General features: G+C 42.2%; 1 protein-coding gene across 6 annotated transcripts in view; it reads right to left on the bottom strand.

Moving 5' to 3' along the window:
- Positions 1-456: 456 nt before the first annotated feature.
- The window catches only part of RIN2 (Ras and Rab interactor 2), a 56790-nt gene continuing 38562 nt past the window's right edge, over positions 457-18684 (bottom strand). For 5 of the 6 annotated variants that reach the window (XM_027896829.1, XM_027896827.1, XM_027896828.1 and 2 more), the window contains 5 exons: positions 16870-17994; positions 9222-9527; positions 7408-7539; positions 5164-5327; positions 2026-2419 (listed from right to left, as the gene is read on the bottom strand). In XM_027896829.1, coding sequence (XP_027752630.1) covers positions 2102-2419; positions 5164-5327; positions 7408-7539; positions 9222-9527; positions 16870-17994 — 2045 coding nt within the window. In that variant the 3' untranslated portion in view covers positions 2026-2101. Of the gene's footprint in view, positions 2420-5163; positions 5328-7407; positions 7540-9221; positions 9528-16869; positions 17995-18684 lie in introns of all 6 variants that reach the window. The other variant, XM_027896826.1, reaches the window with a different exon arrangement.

Here is an 18684-nt window from a genome sequence, read left to right as displayed (position 1 = left end):
TAGCTTATTTTTACTAGTCCAAATTTCTATGAGGTTTTTGTATCATCTGTTTCCTGGTGCTATGAGAAGTGAGAAGTGTTTTGGACAGTACAATGAATAAAATGTTCAAAGTTTTAGAAGATACAACTGCACAAGAACGGACAGCAAAACTGTCTCGAGGCAGCTTGGGCACACATTTCCCTTTTTGCACTCTGAACTTTCTTTTGTTTCATGTCTGAAATTCTGAGTTTCTTAATACTCTGCCCCAATCTTCTCTCTCCTCAGTGTCAGTGTTGCAGGCTTATGAAAATAGTGGAATTTTCTTGAGCACCGAATGTCAGCCTTCACGTCACAAAAAGTGATTCAGCAGCCGAGCCCTGCCTGTTGCTTCCACTGACTGTTCAGGCCAAGCACAGGTCCTTCCTCTGCAAAGAGTTTACAGTGGGTCAAGCGGCACAAAAAGCAGCAGCATTAGAGTCACTTATACACAAAACCTTCCAGTGTGAACCATTTAAAATAAAAGCTCCCCCCAAAAACCACAACACACAACATCCCAAATTATTGTTCAGCACTGCAATGTAATATTATGTGCAACACTAAACATTTACAATATGAAATACAGACACGTGCCAGGGGTCTCAGATACAAGGCAAACTGACACAATACTACAGATCTCTGTATGTACAATACACATGCTGCCCGTGGCATCTTTGAGGTCATCTGCCGTATGTTACACCGCTACAGCAGATTTGAGGAGAACCCCATGTCCTTCTAGTACAGCAGCCCTGACTGACTTAGGTGGGGTGCAGAGCATCACCCGTGGCATGAGCTGTCTGGGACAAACCCATAGAACATGTGCATTGAACACCATCTTGCTCTGTGCACACGCAGGACTGACCTTCACATCTCATCCACTGAGTGACACAGCGCCACAAAATGCTGAAACATGTTCTTCAGTCCAACACATACTTGGATGCTGGCAACAAACTATACAAAATAGTGTTCTCCTTCACATTACTGACATATCTAATCCTCTGTTAACACTAGTAGTACCTGGGATAGGTGCTGTCAAATCCCTCTGCAAACCTACACTACTGCTTACATTGAAGTTCCCTACCAACCTCCTTCACCATTTTCTGCAAGGAGCCTGAACCAGCAGACTAACAGATTTTAATCCTAAATTAAGTTCTCTACATTCTTTCTCTTCCCCTTCTCTATAACCTTTTCTTTCAATTTCCTCTTCCAGCCCCCTAGTTCTGTCTAAAACAATGCATACAAACAATAATACAGATAACAATACATCAAGTTCAGGTAAAGGCACTGAAATCGGCAGCGCCGATGTTAAAATCTTCTTACAGATAAAAGAAGTTACATAAGAGCTCTCCCAGAACAGGAAAATAGGAGAAAATACATAGACTTTTAATGCAATACTCTAAAACCAGCAAGAGATTTATTCTTGTATATTAAATGTTAAAATCACATGCATAATTATAGAATACTTTATAGTTAAAAAAATATTTAAAAAACCAACCCTGACAGTTTACCTGCAACTGCTATAAAATTTCTATGATATATATATGTGTGTGTATATATATATATAGATAGATACAAACATGATGATTTTCTGTAATCAAAAAAATGAGAAAAGGATGCAATCATCCAGGTAATTATGAGTTAAGTGATGCCCTGCATCGGACAGTCGTGTCAAACTCCTGCTGGAAAAACTCAGCTCATACCAGCCAGTTTACTCAAATACTTGTCTAGCATGCAGATTTAAATCAAAATGACATTTGGCTAAGCAATGAGTGTATGAAAATAGATTTTTGCACACTGCAGCAAAGACCTGTGAAGGGCCACAGTGTCATATGATGCAAAAGAGCCTGTGGTACAAGAAATGCAGCCTCATGGGCTGTTCCCTCAAACATGCTGGTGGAATATTCTGCATAACTGGCCATGTGCACGGTGTTGAGAACATGGGTTTTGTAAGCAATGCTAGAAATGCCAGCATGTGTTTTACTAGGCTTTATGGTTTAAGACATGTTTTATCTCCTAAGGAAGGCAGCAACAAAGATGTTTTTAACAGTCAACAAGAAACAGAAATTAAAATGATGATTTGCTGGTTTTAAGAAGGTGAGTCATTGCTGTTCTGAAAAATGGCACCATATGGGTCACTGTTAGTGCGCCTGTAGACAAAGTGAAAGACCTGGGGTTGTGGACGGCTGTGCAACTCCGCCTTAATTTTCTGAGGGTAGGTATCCTCTGTCAGTTGTTGCCAGGTGTCATCAACAAAAAGAAACAGGCTATATTCTTCTGGATTGTCCACTTTAAACTTTTCAGCACAAAGCTGACATACATCTTCAGTAGTGATATATGGTCTTACTAGTAAGGTCTTTCCCGTACATCCACTGTTAACTTCCTGGAATGCAACACGAAGGTAGTTCTGTAGAACAAGAAAACAGGCATCAGAATCTCAAAAAACCCTCATCCTCTGAAAGTTGAAAAGTCAGCAACAAATAGCAAACCTCTCTGTGTTCCAGCTGTGAAACGTACCAGTGACTCCAGTAAAATATGGCCATCCTGTGAAGTGCAACTGAAGCAAGCCTGCAGTGGGCATACTAGACCCCCTGCCTTCCATGGCTTACCCTGTGACACGAGTGACACATGGAAAACACCAGTGGGTCTAATGGGACTCGATGACTGGCCTCACTAGGAAACAAAATGGTATGAAGCAGAACGTGTTCAAGGCAGCACGCCTGAGAGATGATATGCCACTGCTCGGTCAACACCATGGAACGGCGTCGGAAGTGCCAGAAGGAACAAAAGCACAGAAGTGGCACACAAGGGTGGTGATACACGAGCGTGATAAACTGCTGCACTCTCACACTGACTGCGTGAGGGAACCCACCCTCACCCAGGACACCTTCATTGCCTTTACTAGTGGTGGTCTGGAGTCTAAGCCTGACATAGCCAAGCTTCACATGACAGCATTTTCTCCTTTTTTAAAATAGGACTTAGATGGATGCAGACAGAAAATCTACTCTGCAACATTCGAGTAAATCCATATGATCTTGAGGCAAAAGCTGGACCTTTTTTCTCTGTAGAAATGGACACATGCCCACAACTCTGATAAAATGGATACATTCTAAATATGCCCTACCAGGAAATGCAGTTTTGCCCTTCAAAAAGCATTTAAAAAGTAAAATAGAGAGCAAGAAATGGGAGGGTAGGAACGTTTTGTTTAGTTGTTTGAAAAGAAAAATTAGCTGCAATTAAAGACTAAAAAGCAGTAAAATTAAAGCAGGCAGAAAAAATTTTTGTGAGAAAGAGCTGTTTATTGACTGAGCTGATACCTACAGTTTGGATGCTGAATAAATTCAGCATGCTAAATCACAATGGCAAAAAATTTACATTTCACAGAAAAAAGCTAGGACTGAGAAGAATGTTCATACAATTTAAGTTCCAAAGAACACTCCTGCCTTAATAAAGATAGCATGAAGACTGAAACACTGAAGCTCTGCAACAGAATATAAACAATTGGGACTGAAACTGACCGAACAGAACTAATCCATTTTTGTTACCTGGAGTGAAGAAATTATAGAAAAAAATCAGCCCTGGATAAGGCAAAACACATTACACTTTCAATTTCTAATGTAGCTTCCACAGAGAAGACCTGTTTTTAAATACATGTGCTTTTAGATGGACAGGATTGCTTGAAGGAGAGGCTGAAGTTTGTAAAAATACCTGTAATTCATACGCATTAAAATTATTCATGTGGTATCAGAAAGCTGTATTTAATCATCATCAAGAAACATGATTTCTACTTTTCCATCCTTTTGGAGAAGGAGGAGAGGCAGCCTTCCAGGACCCAAAACCTGATAAGGCTGTGAGACTACATCACAGAAATGCCATGATGACACCCCGGTTCAATGTGGGAAAGATGAGCTGAGCTACACTTGTATTACACACTGGTGGTAGGGAAGTTGCTCCATTTCAGGACTGCAGGACTCAGAGGAAGAGAGACAAAACTGGCATTCTGAGCAGACAGACATTTTTACGCCTGAATTTGTGCCAAGCATAGCCTGGAAGTGCTGTGATCTACGGATTCAAGACTCTCTTTTAAAGAGATAACAGAAAAAGAGGCACTGGACACACTCAGTGACAGCTTTTCTCACGACCCCCCCACCTCTTCCTCCATCCAGCTGTACATTGAGCTTGGATGAAGTTCATTTGCAGAGAACGAGAAGATGAAACTGCACACAAGATCCCACTGAAAGAATCTTCCATAATTTTGTCATCCACCAGAAATACAAGGGGTTGGATTTTCTTATGGGAAGTGCAGTGTTTTGCCAGAAAGCACAAAGACTAAAGCTACTTGAATCTGACTCTTAAGGACAGGTAAACAGAATACAAGATGCATCCCAGTAAGATGGACTAGCTTTGTGTATTGGGCATGGGTTGGAATTTCTGTTAGTCTGTTCTCCTCTTCCTAACAGTACACAACTGAACACAAAAGAGTAAATCCTTTCTTCTCAATTCCAGCATCCTCCTTGCTTCACTCCATAAACTAGCTGCATCTGGACAGTCAGTCACCAGCATATGAAAGATGCAGGCCTGGTTTTAAAAGATGAAGCAATCCCGACTGTTTTGTTATTCTTCAGTTGAAGGTACTGCCCTACTCTGAAAGAGCAGTACAAAATGCAGGGGAGGGGAAAAAAACAAACAAACATGAAGACATCAATATTACAAAACTCTACTGCTTGCTTTAACTTTAAAACTGTTGGCAAACTTTTCTCCCACCTGTCCTCTCTATTACTTGCTGTATGCCAGCACTGGCTACCGGGGAGCTGTGCCGATTTACGCCACTGGACATCTGGATTTGATCTTTTTATCAGTAAAGCATACAAAGAAGCTGAATCTAAGATACAATTCAGTTAGTCCTCGCTCTGCATGACTTAGAAGGGAGACTGAGAAAGCTTCATTATTTAGTGATTTCTTTAAACCATCATAACCAAACTCTTTGATAAAGTGCAAAGACTTCAAAAGTGAGGCAAATTTGCCAGACATAATCTGAGCACTGCTTCACTCCACTTGTGGCCCTGAGGAAATCGCTATCAATCATATTTCTCAAATGGGAGTTTCCAACAAAACAATCATCCCAGTTTTTATTTCAGCCCTAAGTTCTACCTGAAAATCATCAACTGAAGGCACTGTCCTGTTAGTTGTCCTCCTCTTGTGCCATTGCCGGAGAGTGTCTCTAGCTTCTGAACTTAAGAGTTGGGCAGCTTGTTCTTCCTGGAAGTTCTTGATCAGTGAAAGTGCTCCATAGGCGCTTGTCAAGTAATAGCCTCCTGTGAAGGACAGCAAGGGAAGAACTTCTCAGAGTGGTCACAGTCATAAGTACAGGAACTTTCTTTAATATATATACACACAGAGACATGTACATATATAAAGTCCCTGTACTCTACTGCCAAAATATTGATACATAAAGGAAAACAGCTCACCGACCTGCAAAATACTGGATGATGTGTTCTCAGCTGCTAAGGGACGTGCAGTGGTTGCATGTTCTCCCTATTATCAAGTGGTGCCTCTCTCTGTGTCCATTGCTGCTCAAGATAGCTTGTTACTTAAATGATTCCTGTTACTCCTGAGTGTTTCTACTAATTTGGAATGCTAGTTTTCTTCTGAACAATTTTCAAACAGTGATTTGTTTTCTTACCAAGCTTCAGATGTGGATGAAATAAACATAGCTCTTTAAACAAAGTAAAAGACAATCTAACACTGTTCAGCATCTTAAAAGCAACTCCTCTTAATGGCAATAAAGAAACAACTGACTGTGAGATTTGTACTCTGGAATCATCTGAAAGAGCTACCTTTGTTTTTAAAAGGAAGACTGATCTGTCACTTTCTTAGTGTTCCTCATAATGTCCAACTAGTTCAGATGATGTGTGGAGTTCTCCATGCTCCACCTTTTTTACATGAGAACAAATTCAAGCCACAACAGAGCCATCAATGTACAAAAGAAGATTCAGGTCACAAAGGAAAAGGAGTCTCAACAGGAGGTGACAGTTCTCAGTAACCAGGAGAAACAGAAGACATGCTGTCTTTTTTTTCAAGTAAACTATTTGAGTGGGAGTGTCCAACTAAGAGGCAGCACAGTCTATTCACGGAGGCATTCAAAGATGCATTTTATGCCCACAGTACTATTTTCTATACTACTGACAGAATCCCCTCTTAGCCTTTAGCTCTGCAGTGAGATTAATATATAAAACACATGGAAGACCAATGAGACAAATTGGACAATATGTTAAACACATGGAAGACCAATGAGACAAATTGGACAATATGTTACAGTTGAAATGCACAACCCCAAAGCACTAAGCAATTTTTACTGCAGAGCACAGTTCAGTTGGTGACAAAGACAGGACTAGCCAATGGACAGACTTCTTTTGCTGCTTTAAAAACAACATGACTTGATAGTCCAATAAATGTTTCTGCCTTTGAAGCATGTTACTGATTTCCAGCTTCACATCTCAAATATTTTCCATGCTAAGATTCCTGAACAAAGCACTCAAGGATGCTCTGTACACAAAGCAAGGAACAGACTAGTGCCAAACTGGAGGAATCATGGCACGAATTCTTTCGGGCATAAAGGCATGGAAGAGGCCACAGCAGATTCAGCAAGCCAAGAGACAGCAGGAATAGGAAATGTACACATATACCTAAAAACACAGCTGAGTTTTGTCACAAGAACCTTTAAAATTTCTCATAAACCTGTAGGGTCTGGGGCCTACCGGGGCTTTGCAGGTGGTGTTAAAAATATCACCATGAAAACAGTGAGGAGGGAGATTTCCTTGCCTCTAGCAGACTTCAGCCGTCATTCAAGACTGCCTTGGGAAACATATTCCTGGGGCTCATAAAAATACTTCATGAGAATCAAATATTGGGAAGAAGCAAGGATCATTAAAGAAGGGCAATATTCTCAGAAGAACTTTCCCCAAAGGATCAAGGAAGGCCTCCAGTTTTTACAAAGCACCTAACCCAAGTCCTACTCTGTGCCTCATAATTTAACAAATACTCTCAGGAAGTTTTCAGGCACAGAAGGATAACAACATTCAGCACCTGCCCAGTGCATGTTTTTGGTTGCTAAGTCACAATGGGCTGGCAACAACAGATTTGCTTCTGCAGCAGTGGACAGCAGCAGATTCCCAGATCACTTGGGAATGCCTGTGCTCTGCGATCTACCCAGCTTTCTCTTCCCTTCCGGTGGAAATGGTTCCGAGACTCGTTACACTACTGACATTGCTTATATTAGGTCTCCCTTTAAAAAAATTTCCACTCAGACAAGTTAACAGCAACTGTGCTATGAGGAAGAACCCCCCCTTCACTGGTCCTTCACTCACTTCTCATAGAAATAAATAAATAGATTACCTTCTCCATGCAGCAAAGATGGATCCAGCAACTCCATCATGTATTCAATTTCAGTATCCAGCTCCAGCATATCGCACTGGGCTAGCACATATGTCAACACAGGCAAGAAGTCATCAGCTCCATACAGCCTCCCTAGGTTGAAGGGAACACAGATAATAAGAGAGAAACCTCACCCTTTTACCAATTTCTGTGTTTGAAAGCAAAGCATTATTTTGTGCCTCTCTGACCAGTATATCTGGATTGCTCTTGAGCTTCCTGTCACCAGCGTGCAGCAAGGAGAACGTCATCTGACACTCGATGGACAGGAGAGCAACATCAGCTTCATCCTGTACTTCTAACAAGCACAAATCTGATGATGCACACCTTGAGGCAGGAAAGTGAAATTTAGAGACTGGGCTCACCTTGGCACGAGCTCAACTGGTGAACTCACAAAGGCTGCTGTGCCAGTCTGGCCTGACCTCCACCCTACACTTCTATCATGGCCTTAGAGATGAGGAACAGGCATTTTCTTTATACATCCAGTGATCACATCCACTTTCGGGAAGGATCCAGACACAAACACCAGTTTCTGAGTCTGAATCCCACAGCAGGGAAGCCTGAACATAAAAGCGTATTAAATTTGACATGGAAACTCGACTCATTTTCTTGACGAGAGAATAGTTAAAAACATCAACGAGCAAAGCCTCCTGTACCTGAAGGGAGCCTACAAGAAATACGGAGAGAGACTATTTGTAAGGGTCTAGAGGGACAGAACAAGGGGGAATGGCTTCAAACTGAAAGAGAGTAGGTTTAGATTAGATATTAGGAAGAAATTCTAATTTCTTCTGTGCCCTGGCACAGGTTTCCCAGATAACACAGCACGGAGACAGAAGTTTACAGAACTTGAAATGCAGGATTTTACACAGAAATAATAAGCTGGGCAGGAGCTCGGTCCTAAATCTTGCAAAAGTACTTGGGGGGCTTTAACAGCCATGAGCTTTCACCATCAAATCTCAAAAGAAAGTAGGTGTCTTGGTTAGCACCAGAGCCAGCTGCAAGCTTGACGCTCCCTTAGAAAGAACACTACCAACCACCTGCAGCAGCTTATATTCAGGGGAAAAAAATCTCCCACAACCACAGCATTGCTTCGACTTAGCTCATCACAGCAGTGTATGAGAAGATGTCTGAGTTGCTCCTATAAATTCAGGCTACTCAGCACAGCATTTTAGTTATGCCACTGACTGCTCAGCAGATCTTAACTTGTTTGTAGTCCCATTTCCATATTTAGGTTTAAAGGGCATTTTTGGATTCTTGCTACAGTACAGAAATAGATGCTTTCTTTTCCAAAAGCATGACATAAAGTGTCCAAATGAGAACATTCAAAGGCACAGCAAGCCAAAAATACTAGGTTAGAGGCTGCTTTTCTCCACCCATTAACACAGAACCCTGTAGTTGTCATATTGCATACATGCTATTGAATTATTATAGCTAAATATAGGGTGTTACCTCTATTATTAATTTGCAGAAAAATACTAATTTAGAATGAACGTCAAATTCAAGGCTCACAAGACAGCCTTTCTGACAGCCAACTTCAAAGCCCACAGTTAAGCAAAGCTGCTCTTTTTGAGCTGCTTCTCACACTGAGTTTGTAAGATGTGCTACCAGATGCACCAGAGACAGCAGGGAAGAGGCAGAGAGGAAGAACCCCTCTCAAAAGGACAAGGAGGTGCTACAAGAGCTCCAGGAGGAGACCTATCTGCAGAATCAGGTAGTCTGATTCCTCTAAAAGACAACGCCAGGAATGGAGTATCAGTGAACTTGAAGAAGCACCATACCTGAGTTATTCTCCATAACAGTGTAAATCAATTTGCAAACTCTCAGCAGCAGCATGACTTTCTTTTCAGGTGAATACATCTTCTGCATAGTCATGAACTTGACTTTAATCTTTTCAACGTCCACAAAGTCTGGTGTCGGAACAAACACACCCAGTTCCTGAGGATTTCTTTGCCGCACCAGCTGCAGATTTTCCTTGAGTTGTTTCCAGGAACCATCCGTGGTATGAAACTCTTTCAACATTGCTTCAATGTGACCCTTCAACGGCTTCAGAATGCATTTATGCATGGCCTTCTCCAGGACAACATCTGCAATGGGAAAACACAAGTTCAGCTGACTTCCTCCTCTAAAGCAGAGCCAGTATTAATATAACCATTCCCTAAAGAGAGACTGTAGAGCAAAACTTACTGGCTAAGGCCTATTTATTATACAAGCTGAGTTTCCAGATGTTTGTTAGAAAACAAGAGGCAGAGCAGAATCTGTATTCCATCATCATTTACAGCAGTTGGTAAATACAGAAAAAACGCCCACAAAGATGAACTACAGACAGTAGGGAAAAAAAAAACCAAACTGTGGCTCTAGTTATGTTTTTCTTTTGTCGGTCAGAAGTCTCCAAGTTTTATTTTACTTTGAGCTTAGCTTTTAACTCCCAAATTTAAATAAAACACAGTCAACATCATAAAATCATAATTTTTGTCTGCTTTGGCATTAAAGCCCATCCTTTTTGCATAGTTTCCATTGGAAATTATAACTCAACCAAGGTTTACTAAAACTTGGCTAAACTTTGTCAAGATCTTTACGAAGCTGGACAAATTACAGGCTTTAAACTATAAATGAAAACTAAGCTGTGTTTGTCCAGCTTCAGATTTCATCACACAAGCTCATATACAGCTTTGTCATCAAGTTTGAAGTTCTTCGTTTGGCAGTAGTGAGCACATGGCACTGTAACCACTAACCTAGGGGCTTCTTTTAATTCTTGTTCTACTCAAGTTTTTCTTTAACCTTCATTCTCCATTTTCAAAGTACAGACTACATCAGCAGAGAAAGCTCTTTATTAAACATTTTCTCTGCAAACCTTTACTTCATATGGTAATTTCTTTTCCCAGCATCCTGACAGCAACAGCATCAGCATCCTTATGGCAACATAGCTTACATTAATTATTAGATTCCACCAGTTATTTGTACCATAGTGGAGAACATTCAGCTCTCAGGACCAGAGCCTAGAGCAGGCAGGGGAGCACAAGCACCGAGAGTAGAAAGAGGAGCTGTGCCACTGCTACATCACATGTTTTTATAGCCTAGCAGTGGACATTCCGGCTAGTAACGGTGACCCAGTAAAGTTTCATTAAACCTCATGCCCTTTCCAGGTTCTTTGCCCATACTTCTGTCTTTTTCTTAGAAAACAGCCTCTTTCTTTTCTCCCTGCCCCCCTTTATTTAAAATTGCACACTCTTTAGGGCTTGGGATTTACACACACCCGCACCCTCCAGACAAGCATTACCTACTTTTGTTTTCTTGCTTTTGTTTATGATTTTATTTGTCATATCCTTGTGTCCACCCTTTTTTCTTATGAGTCTTCATACCTCTCTTTCCCACACAAACACACCCTGCAGACAATCCTCCTCTTATGGTGCTTTGGTTTCATATGTAGCATTTATTCTGTATTTGTCTGGTATGCAATTCCCAAACTTGCAGCTCTACTGGGAGCTCCCATCTCGCCAACCCCAATTCTGCTGGGGCTTCTGTAGCTTGTCTTGCTACCTTCCCCTTTTGAGATCCTAATGGAGGGGCAAGGCTGTGTCTACTTCATTCCCAGATGTTTTAAACACATCTGGGCTCTCCCTCACAGCAGAGACTGTGAAACTGCTGAAGGGGAGAAAGAGTGAACGTGAAGATCAGCATTTGCTGATTTTCTGGATTTCCCTACACCCACCTATAAAGGCATTATCAGTCTGACACATGTTCTTGGCGGTCTGTCACACAGTGAAGGGTGGATCCAGCTTTCCACCAGATCAGAGTCACCAATTATACCTTAGCAAGTGGCAACACTTCAAAACGACTGATCCTTATCTACTGTACTTGGGAGAGCCACACAATCACCCCTGACAGGGAGGACTACGGAACTCTCCTTGCCATCACAGCATCCTCAGGGCTCATGAGGCAGAAACAATTTTCCACCAAGAAAAACACCCAAGTCCCACCCACAGGTACGTTCGCTAGCTAAAGTTCTAGAGTGTACACACAGTTCCTTGCTATCTTCATTGATGATTTTTTTTTTTTTGACAATTCAGCTTGCCTGAGGTTTTAAATAGGAAAGACACTACCTGCTTTGCCTGTAAGAGGAACACCTCTGCAGTTTGCATTTCAACCACCTGGCTTGTTTATTAAAGCAGTTGGTGTGCATTATGCAAAGTGAGAGAACTCTATCCCTGAGAAATGTGCACTCCCATAGGTTTCCACTGGAAGTTCTGCACGTGGACAGTGAGCATCAGTCATCCTCAGTAAGGTGGGGTGATCACCACACTTGGTCGCAGGAGGCTCAGTACATTCTAAAGAGTTCAGCACGGCTCCTCAGAGCCCTTAGTCTGGTTCCGAGGGAGCACCTCACCTCGAAAAACTCACTGTGTTTGGGGGACTGATCCCCTAGAGGGGCCAGCCTGGAGCTGTTCTGACTGCTGCCTGCAGGGACAGTGGGAAAGGAGCTGCAGTAGCAGTGCCTGCCCACAAGCTATGGGAACTGGATTCTGCTATGAGAGAAAATTCCTTCCCAGAGCCCTGGTCCTTGGCTGGGACCGGGCTTGTTACTTGCAGGTTAGAAGTGGGAGGCTCAGGTCTCCTGCCCTCAACCATGGGAAAGGTTGTGCTACTTCAACAGATGAACCATACCGATTTTTACAGCTGTGCAAGATAGCAAGGAGATGTTCTTTCATATGTCACAGGCTCCAAAAGCAGTGCCTGGAAATTGCTTTGAAATTTACTCAATCACGTTACATGATTTCTCTGGAAACTTAAATCAATTCGAAGCAGCATAGAGGAAGGAAGCACATAAGCACAAAGCTCCACATAACAAAACAAAGGAAAAATCACAACAAAGAAGAATTCACCAAACCAAACGCAAAAACCCCCCAAAACAACACATAAAGTTTTCTTCTCCCTTATGAATTCTTAGCAAAGACTTAAGTACCACTGAGTTCTGGCCTCAGATAAAAATCTGGCAAAATCTAGCAAGCAAGAAGATTGACAAGGACTGGATGGGTTTTTTAATGGTCAACATTAATACCCATAAGTATCCTAATTAATACAAAACCAATAAAAAATTTTGTATTATTATTAAAGCCTGGAAGGACAGCATTTCTTGTGATCTCGGTCTTAAAACAATGTTCAGTGTCACAGGCACCTATAAGCATGTTTAGGGTCAGACCATTCAACTGTCTACCCCCTTCTTCCGAACTGCTCTTTCTGGCCCCCTTCAGACAAGGGTGTTTCTGGATATGACTGCACAAACCAATTCCCAGCCAGCAGCAGTTTTCACTATGTCATTTCTAATGGCCAGTAAATTAGCATCTAAGTTGTAAACTGAGGACTGATTCTTTACCTTAGCATCTGTATACTTCTCAGATCCAGACTGGCAACAAAAATCCCTGTTCACTTCAGCTACATGTGTTGAAATTTCCTGCCAGGATGCTTAACACTCCAAAGCCAAAACATGCACTCTTCAGACTTTTTTTTTTTTTTTTACTGAATGCAATTTGAGCTGAACACTGTGTATCGTTCCCAAAGTGATACCTATAATTAGCCTCTACCCTCAAAATGGGAACTGGAAGTGCTTTGATAAATGAATTGTAAAGGCCAGCCAGCTAGTTTCGTTGTGACTCGTGGAAACACATCTGTATCCTGTGCTGACATGCTATTTTTGTTTTGCTGCAAACCACACAAGTCTGCATCTAGACAGGACAACACGTTAGTCATCGCCAGTGTCCTTACACAGCCTCTTTACAACCCTCACTTCCTCAAACTGCCTCAAAGGCACACTCATCTTTTTCAGGCTCCCAGTTTACCTGTTGCCAACTGTTGTTAGTCCGCTGAGATTACCTATCAGATTCCAGGCTCTGTTTTACACACAAGCCCTGTTTATCACCTTGGATGGCCAGACCACTCATCAGGAAAAGCAGGGGTCAGTAAGAAACTGAGCAAGCCTGAGGACCACCACAGAAAGGCACAGTCCTGCACAATAACATTGCCTGGGAGCTGAAAGCAGGATGTTGCTCTGGAATACTATACCATGTATGTGTGGTATGACTACACTGCATTTGCTTTGCTCTGGATTTTCCTAATATCTTTTAAGTTCACAGACTCGTACGACCGATACAGATCTATTTTAGGATAGCTCATGTCAGGATGGCCAAGTATCTATTTCCTGGTGGGTGCTTGCAGTGTCACAGGCCTAGTCCATGGTGCAGATAAAGGTATCTCCTTTGAAGGAGCAAGACTTGAAAGTAAGACCTCACACAACCCATGTTACTTTGAAATCTGCACAACCCTGAAAAGAGGTAGGACTGAGGTGGGCAATGTATAGGCAGTGGTAGCAGAAGCTGAGCAACCAGGCACAAGAAGTAAGCCTCCTCTCATTTCACCTACCTAAAGCACATCAAAGAATCACACAGATATCTGTGCTAGGCTTGTTTTGCTTTAAACAGCTGTGGGTTAACTGAAAATCATGCTACAGCAGTGTGGTAAATACCTGTCTTCTATGAAAGCAGTGGTAAAAAAAGGAGCAAGGAATAAGTCACAAAGCAAATCAAAGGGACGGTTGGAAAAGGGAGAACCTAATCCTCTGCCTCTGCTCATTGACTTTAACACTGTATAAAATAGTGCACCGAGAACTCCATTATCAATGGCTGATCGTTAAACAAGACAGATATTTGAAAAGAGGTACCCTGGGGGTCAGCCCTGGGTTTTAGTGTGTTTAGTACTTCTAGCTCTGTCTGCCTGTGACTCCTCCATACAGACCCAAGCCCCTGTGACACAGCATGGCCTGCCAGTATGGGGCCAACACCTTCACTCCAAGTTTCTTTTAATATTCAGCATTTAAGTATCTGTTACGTATTAGAAATACCATAACAAGTAACAGCCTGTATTGTTTAGGCACATTTCCATATGATCACTTAATACCTTATTGCCAAATTATTTAAACCAGTCATTTCTCAACCCAGGCTCAAATTCAGGCACTGAGACTGAAGCTGTTCAGATGTTAGATCCCACCTGGCGACGTGACAACAGTCAACTTGACTCCTTTCTGCTCAACGCCAGGAAAAGAGGAAAGACAAACAAAAACTCCCAAACATATGCTGATAAGCAGCTGTGGACTATCAGGGCCTCCTCTGACCAGTCCAGGTCTTTCTTCTGTGGATAAAAATCGAGGTGTGGATGTCTTTAAAAAAACCCCACATTTCATTCATCTATAAATAATAGCCATGTGCCTCACTCTTGATTCTGTTCCAACAGGGGGAATCCCATTGCTTCAGGAAGGGTTAACAGCCTACAGTGCTAAGATTAGGAGGCATCTGTCAGGACTAATTAGAAACCCTGTTGCATCTTATCTCAAAGATTTTGCACAAGTTTAACAATTTGATGCGACCCCTATCTGGGAAACTTAAAGATTTCCCACAGAAGTCTTTCGCTTGCAAGAGTCTGTGATGCCATTCTACGAGAAGAGCTACAAAATCACAAAGACCATTACAGAAATGTGGGAGAAAGTTCCAAACACCAACGACTTCACTAAACCTACTGAAATTCAGGAGACAAGAGTGTGTTAAGGTAAAACCTGGCTGACTTAAAAGGAGGAGTATTATCTCCGGAGCACACATCTAGTGCTAGGCTGACTTGCTGAGAGGAAAAACCTGCACCACCAAAGTGTGCACTGACAAGAGAGGATAAACAACAACTCATAAAGTTAAAATTTGGGCTGCAATTCCATACTGAAATACTCAAGCAAAACTATGGACAACAGGCAAGGCTACTTCATAAAAAGCTCTCTACAGGGATGACTAAATCTTGCTGTCACATAGTTATCTGCTTACATCAGCAACATCTGATGTTCCTGATCCACTGCAGTTGTTTGCAGGCTTGAACCATGGGCAGTAGATGATTCAAAGGCAAGTTCTTCCTTTTTTCAACTATCCCATTTTATAAATTAATTGTGTTTAATCACATGATCAAAGCCAGACTTTCTGTTGCCGAAGAAAACCAGTGTAGTTTAGTTATTATATTTTGCAGCTTATGCTATTCCAAAGGACTGAAACATTTAAAAGCAGATAACATATTTCCAGTCTTGGGAGACCCACAGTCTGATTAAACCACACCCTTGAAATTAGAAGTACACAATAAACTAAACTTTCACAGAATTACAAAGTAGATCTGTATTACTTTGTCAAATATCCAGTAGTCTGCAGAAATGCAGGCGAAAATGCGCCTGCATCTTCTGCTCAATTTGGTGCTTTTTATTCATGTAACACCCCAGTAGTAAGTTTTTAATATTACAGTGAGAACATTACATGTCTCTGAATTTTGATTTCAAGGACATTCTTCACATTTTTGTGCTTGCTTTAGCAGTCCTTGTGACTTTTGCTTGACTTTGTGTAAATGAAATTGAGGTTACGCGAGAATACTTCCTCTTGGTCGAGGATAGACAGAATGTCAACATAAAATTACCCTCTAGTCCCAGAGAAAAAAGCGTCTGCCAATTTTACACTGGGCCAACTGTTGAGACTCTGGGGTATGGAGAAAAACAAGCAAATTAGGACTGAAGTGAGCTCACAAGGAAACTATTCTGCCCTGAGGGATGTTTAGCTCCTAAATGTGGCTTACAGGCTCTTTTACAAATATTGCTCAGACTCTGCAAGGGAGAGGCAGTGAGATTTTATGCAACAACGATTTTACTTTTGTGGATACACAAGTCTCTCTGTGTTGTTAAAACATATTCAAGCATATAGTTCAGCTACAATCATTTACAAACACGTACATATAACAGAGAAGTAAATAAAACTAGAGATTAGGAGCTCCCTTTCTATCTTGCACACATTTGTTTGCTTTTTAAAACTCTTAATATATCTTTTTATTTAGTTTCAAGTGTAGGGACAGTGCAGCTTTGCCAGCAGTGATTAGGAATGTTTCAAAGACTGAGATTTATTTAAAAAGTAAGTTGTTACGAAAGTCTCTCTGCTCTAAGATGTCAGTGGTTTTGAATAAATTCTAGTTCTACAGCTAAAATCTATATGCTTAAAATCAGGAGTTTTGGACCAAGCACTGAGAACTATTTCAGCCCAATTTAGGGAAAAATACATGTGTGCCAGCAAATAAAGGATTCTGCATTGTTAACAGTATAGCAGCTAAAGTAGTAAAAATCACAGGTTAAAAGTACAGGTTACACCTATTTTAAGGAAAACTTTTTATTAACAACTTCATAGCATAGTTTTTCCAAGCTGACAGGGTGATTTGGGGTGGGGATGTTGTTTTATGACTCAAATACTCAGTGGCTCAAACTCTACCGGCAAAGTCAGCCGCACCTCTTTGAACTGGACAAAGACTACCACTATAAACACAGATTACACATTTTCACCTTCCCACAAAACACAGGACAGTGTTTCTTACCTATTTGGTCCTCGGGAATCAGTGATTCGATCGGGGGATCAAGTTCGGAGCTTTGGGACAAGTAGTTCTTGACTTGGGTCATGAACTGACGAATCGTTTGCAGCATATCGGTGCTCGAAACATGGCACTCCTTGTTTTCTTGGAGAAAGCTGACATAGTCCTGTACTAAGCATCCAAAATAAGTGCGTTTGTCCCGGGACATCTCTGCAATTTTCTTAATCATCCTCTTTTCGGGGGTCATGAAGGAACTGAAAACTCCACTGACTTTCCGCAGCTGAGATTTCACAATCTTGGGGAGAACAAATGAACTGCTTCTTTTCTTCTTGGGCTTCAAAGGGGGTGCCATGCTCTCCTGGTCACTTTCCCCCTCAAAATCCTCCAGGCTGCTGTTAGTGTCCCCCTCATAGCCGAAGAGCGGCATGCTCCGATCAAAGTCCAGCGAGTCAGACGAGGAGGTGGAAATGCTCATGTCACTCAGTCTCTGCCTGCCTCCATTCCACGGTATGTGTGACTCAGAGGTGGTAGCTGTCGTCTTTTTGGAAGCTGCTGGAGCCGCCTCGGGCAGGGTTTCACCTGGAACCCCGGCTGCTTCGGGCACACGCACCGAGCCAGGCCGAGCGGCCGCCGCCGTCTTTTGCCCCCCTTCCACCTCGGAGCAAACAGCCTGCTTCTTCAGCCGAGGAGGCGGAATCGGGGCTGGCTTGCTCTGCAACAAATCCAAGCCTCTCTCTTTCTTATGGCTGACTGTTTCTGGCATGCTTGCCTGCTTTATAGTCCTGGAAAGCTGCGGGCTCATGAGGGTGCTATTAATAGCAGGAGGTGGCGGCCGGGGCGGGGGGGAGCGAGGCCTTGCTGTGCCATTCACGTCTTGAGTTCTCGGGCTCTGCCTTTTCAGACTTCCACTGACATCCTGGCTGTGCACTTTTAAAAAGAGGGGATTAATGAAACACAGCGCTCCGTTGGTCTGGCTGCACTCCAGCTCTGAGGGCGTTCTGGTTCGTATAGAATGCACTCCATTTATAAGGCAGAGCTGACGTGAGTCTTTACAAGCACTGTCCAAAGGCACGGGCCTACAGGGAGGTGAAGGATCCAGGGGGTTGCTGTTAGCCAGGGAGCTCCAAAAGTCTGAAAATCATCGTTGCATTAACGTAAGAATGCAAAACAGCATGCAGATGGTTTGAGAACATTCAACTCAACAATACCAGTTTAAAGTATTAAGAAATTTAGGCAAGCTTTTATTAATTCAAGGAGGGGGAAAAATTCCAAGTGAACCTCTTAAAGCACCACCAGACACAACTGCATCCTGCACTCCTGGGACTGCTCTTACTCATTTATAAATACCATGACCAATGCATAGCTTCCAAGTGGCCCACTGAACTAAGCTTAAAATTAAACGGAGAATCAAAGAAAGGAATGGAGACTGTAACAGAGTACTTCTTACCAGCTTGAGACCAAAATGAACATAAACTACTTACTAGCATCTCACCCAGGAGAAATAAGGCAAGATTCTCAGCTGGTATTAATAAGCTCACTTCATTAAAGACAACAGTTTAACTGATTTACAGCAGCTGAAGGCCACGTTCAGCAACTCAACAAAGATCTCGGTTGGTTTTTCTTCATAGTGAACCAAGGAAAACATGTGAAAAGATAGCTCACATTTTGCTGTGGTGGATGCACACATCACCTTTAGCTGTGCAGACCAAGTGCTCAAGTGTCTAAGAGCACTGACCTGCAGCCCTGCCTTTGCCAGGGGGACAGTTTGCTCAAGGTTTTAGACACTCAACAGCCCATAAATAGGCCCAAGGTGCAGCCCCA

Source organism: Empidonax traillii, unplaced genomic scaffold, assembly GCF_003031625.1.
Source record: "Empidonax traillii isolate 1590-97213 ecotype Southwest subspecies unplaced genomic scaffold, ASM303162v1 scaffold517:size446157, whole genome shotgun sequence".
Lineage (NCBI taxonomy): Eukaryota > Metazoa > Chordata > Aves > Passeriformes > Tyrannidae > Empidonax > Empidonax traillii.
The sequence above is the reverse complement of the archived record's forward strand: the minus strand, read 5'-3'. Positions and strand labels throughout refer to the sequence as shown.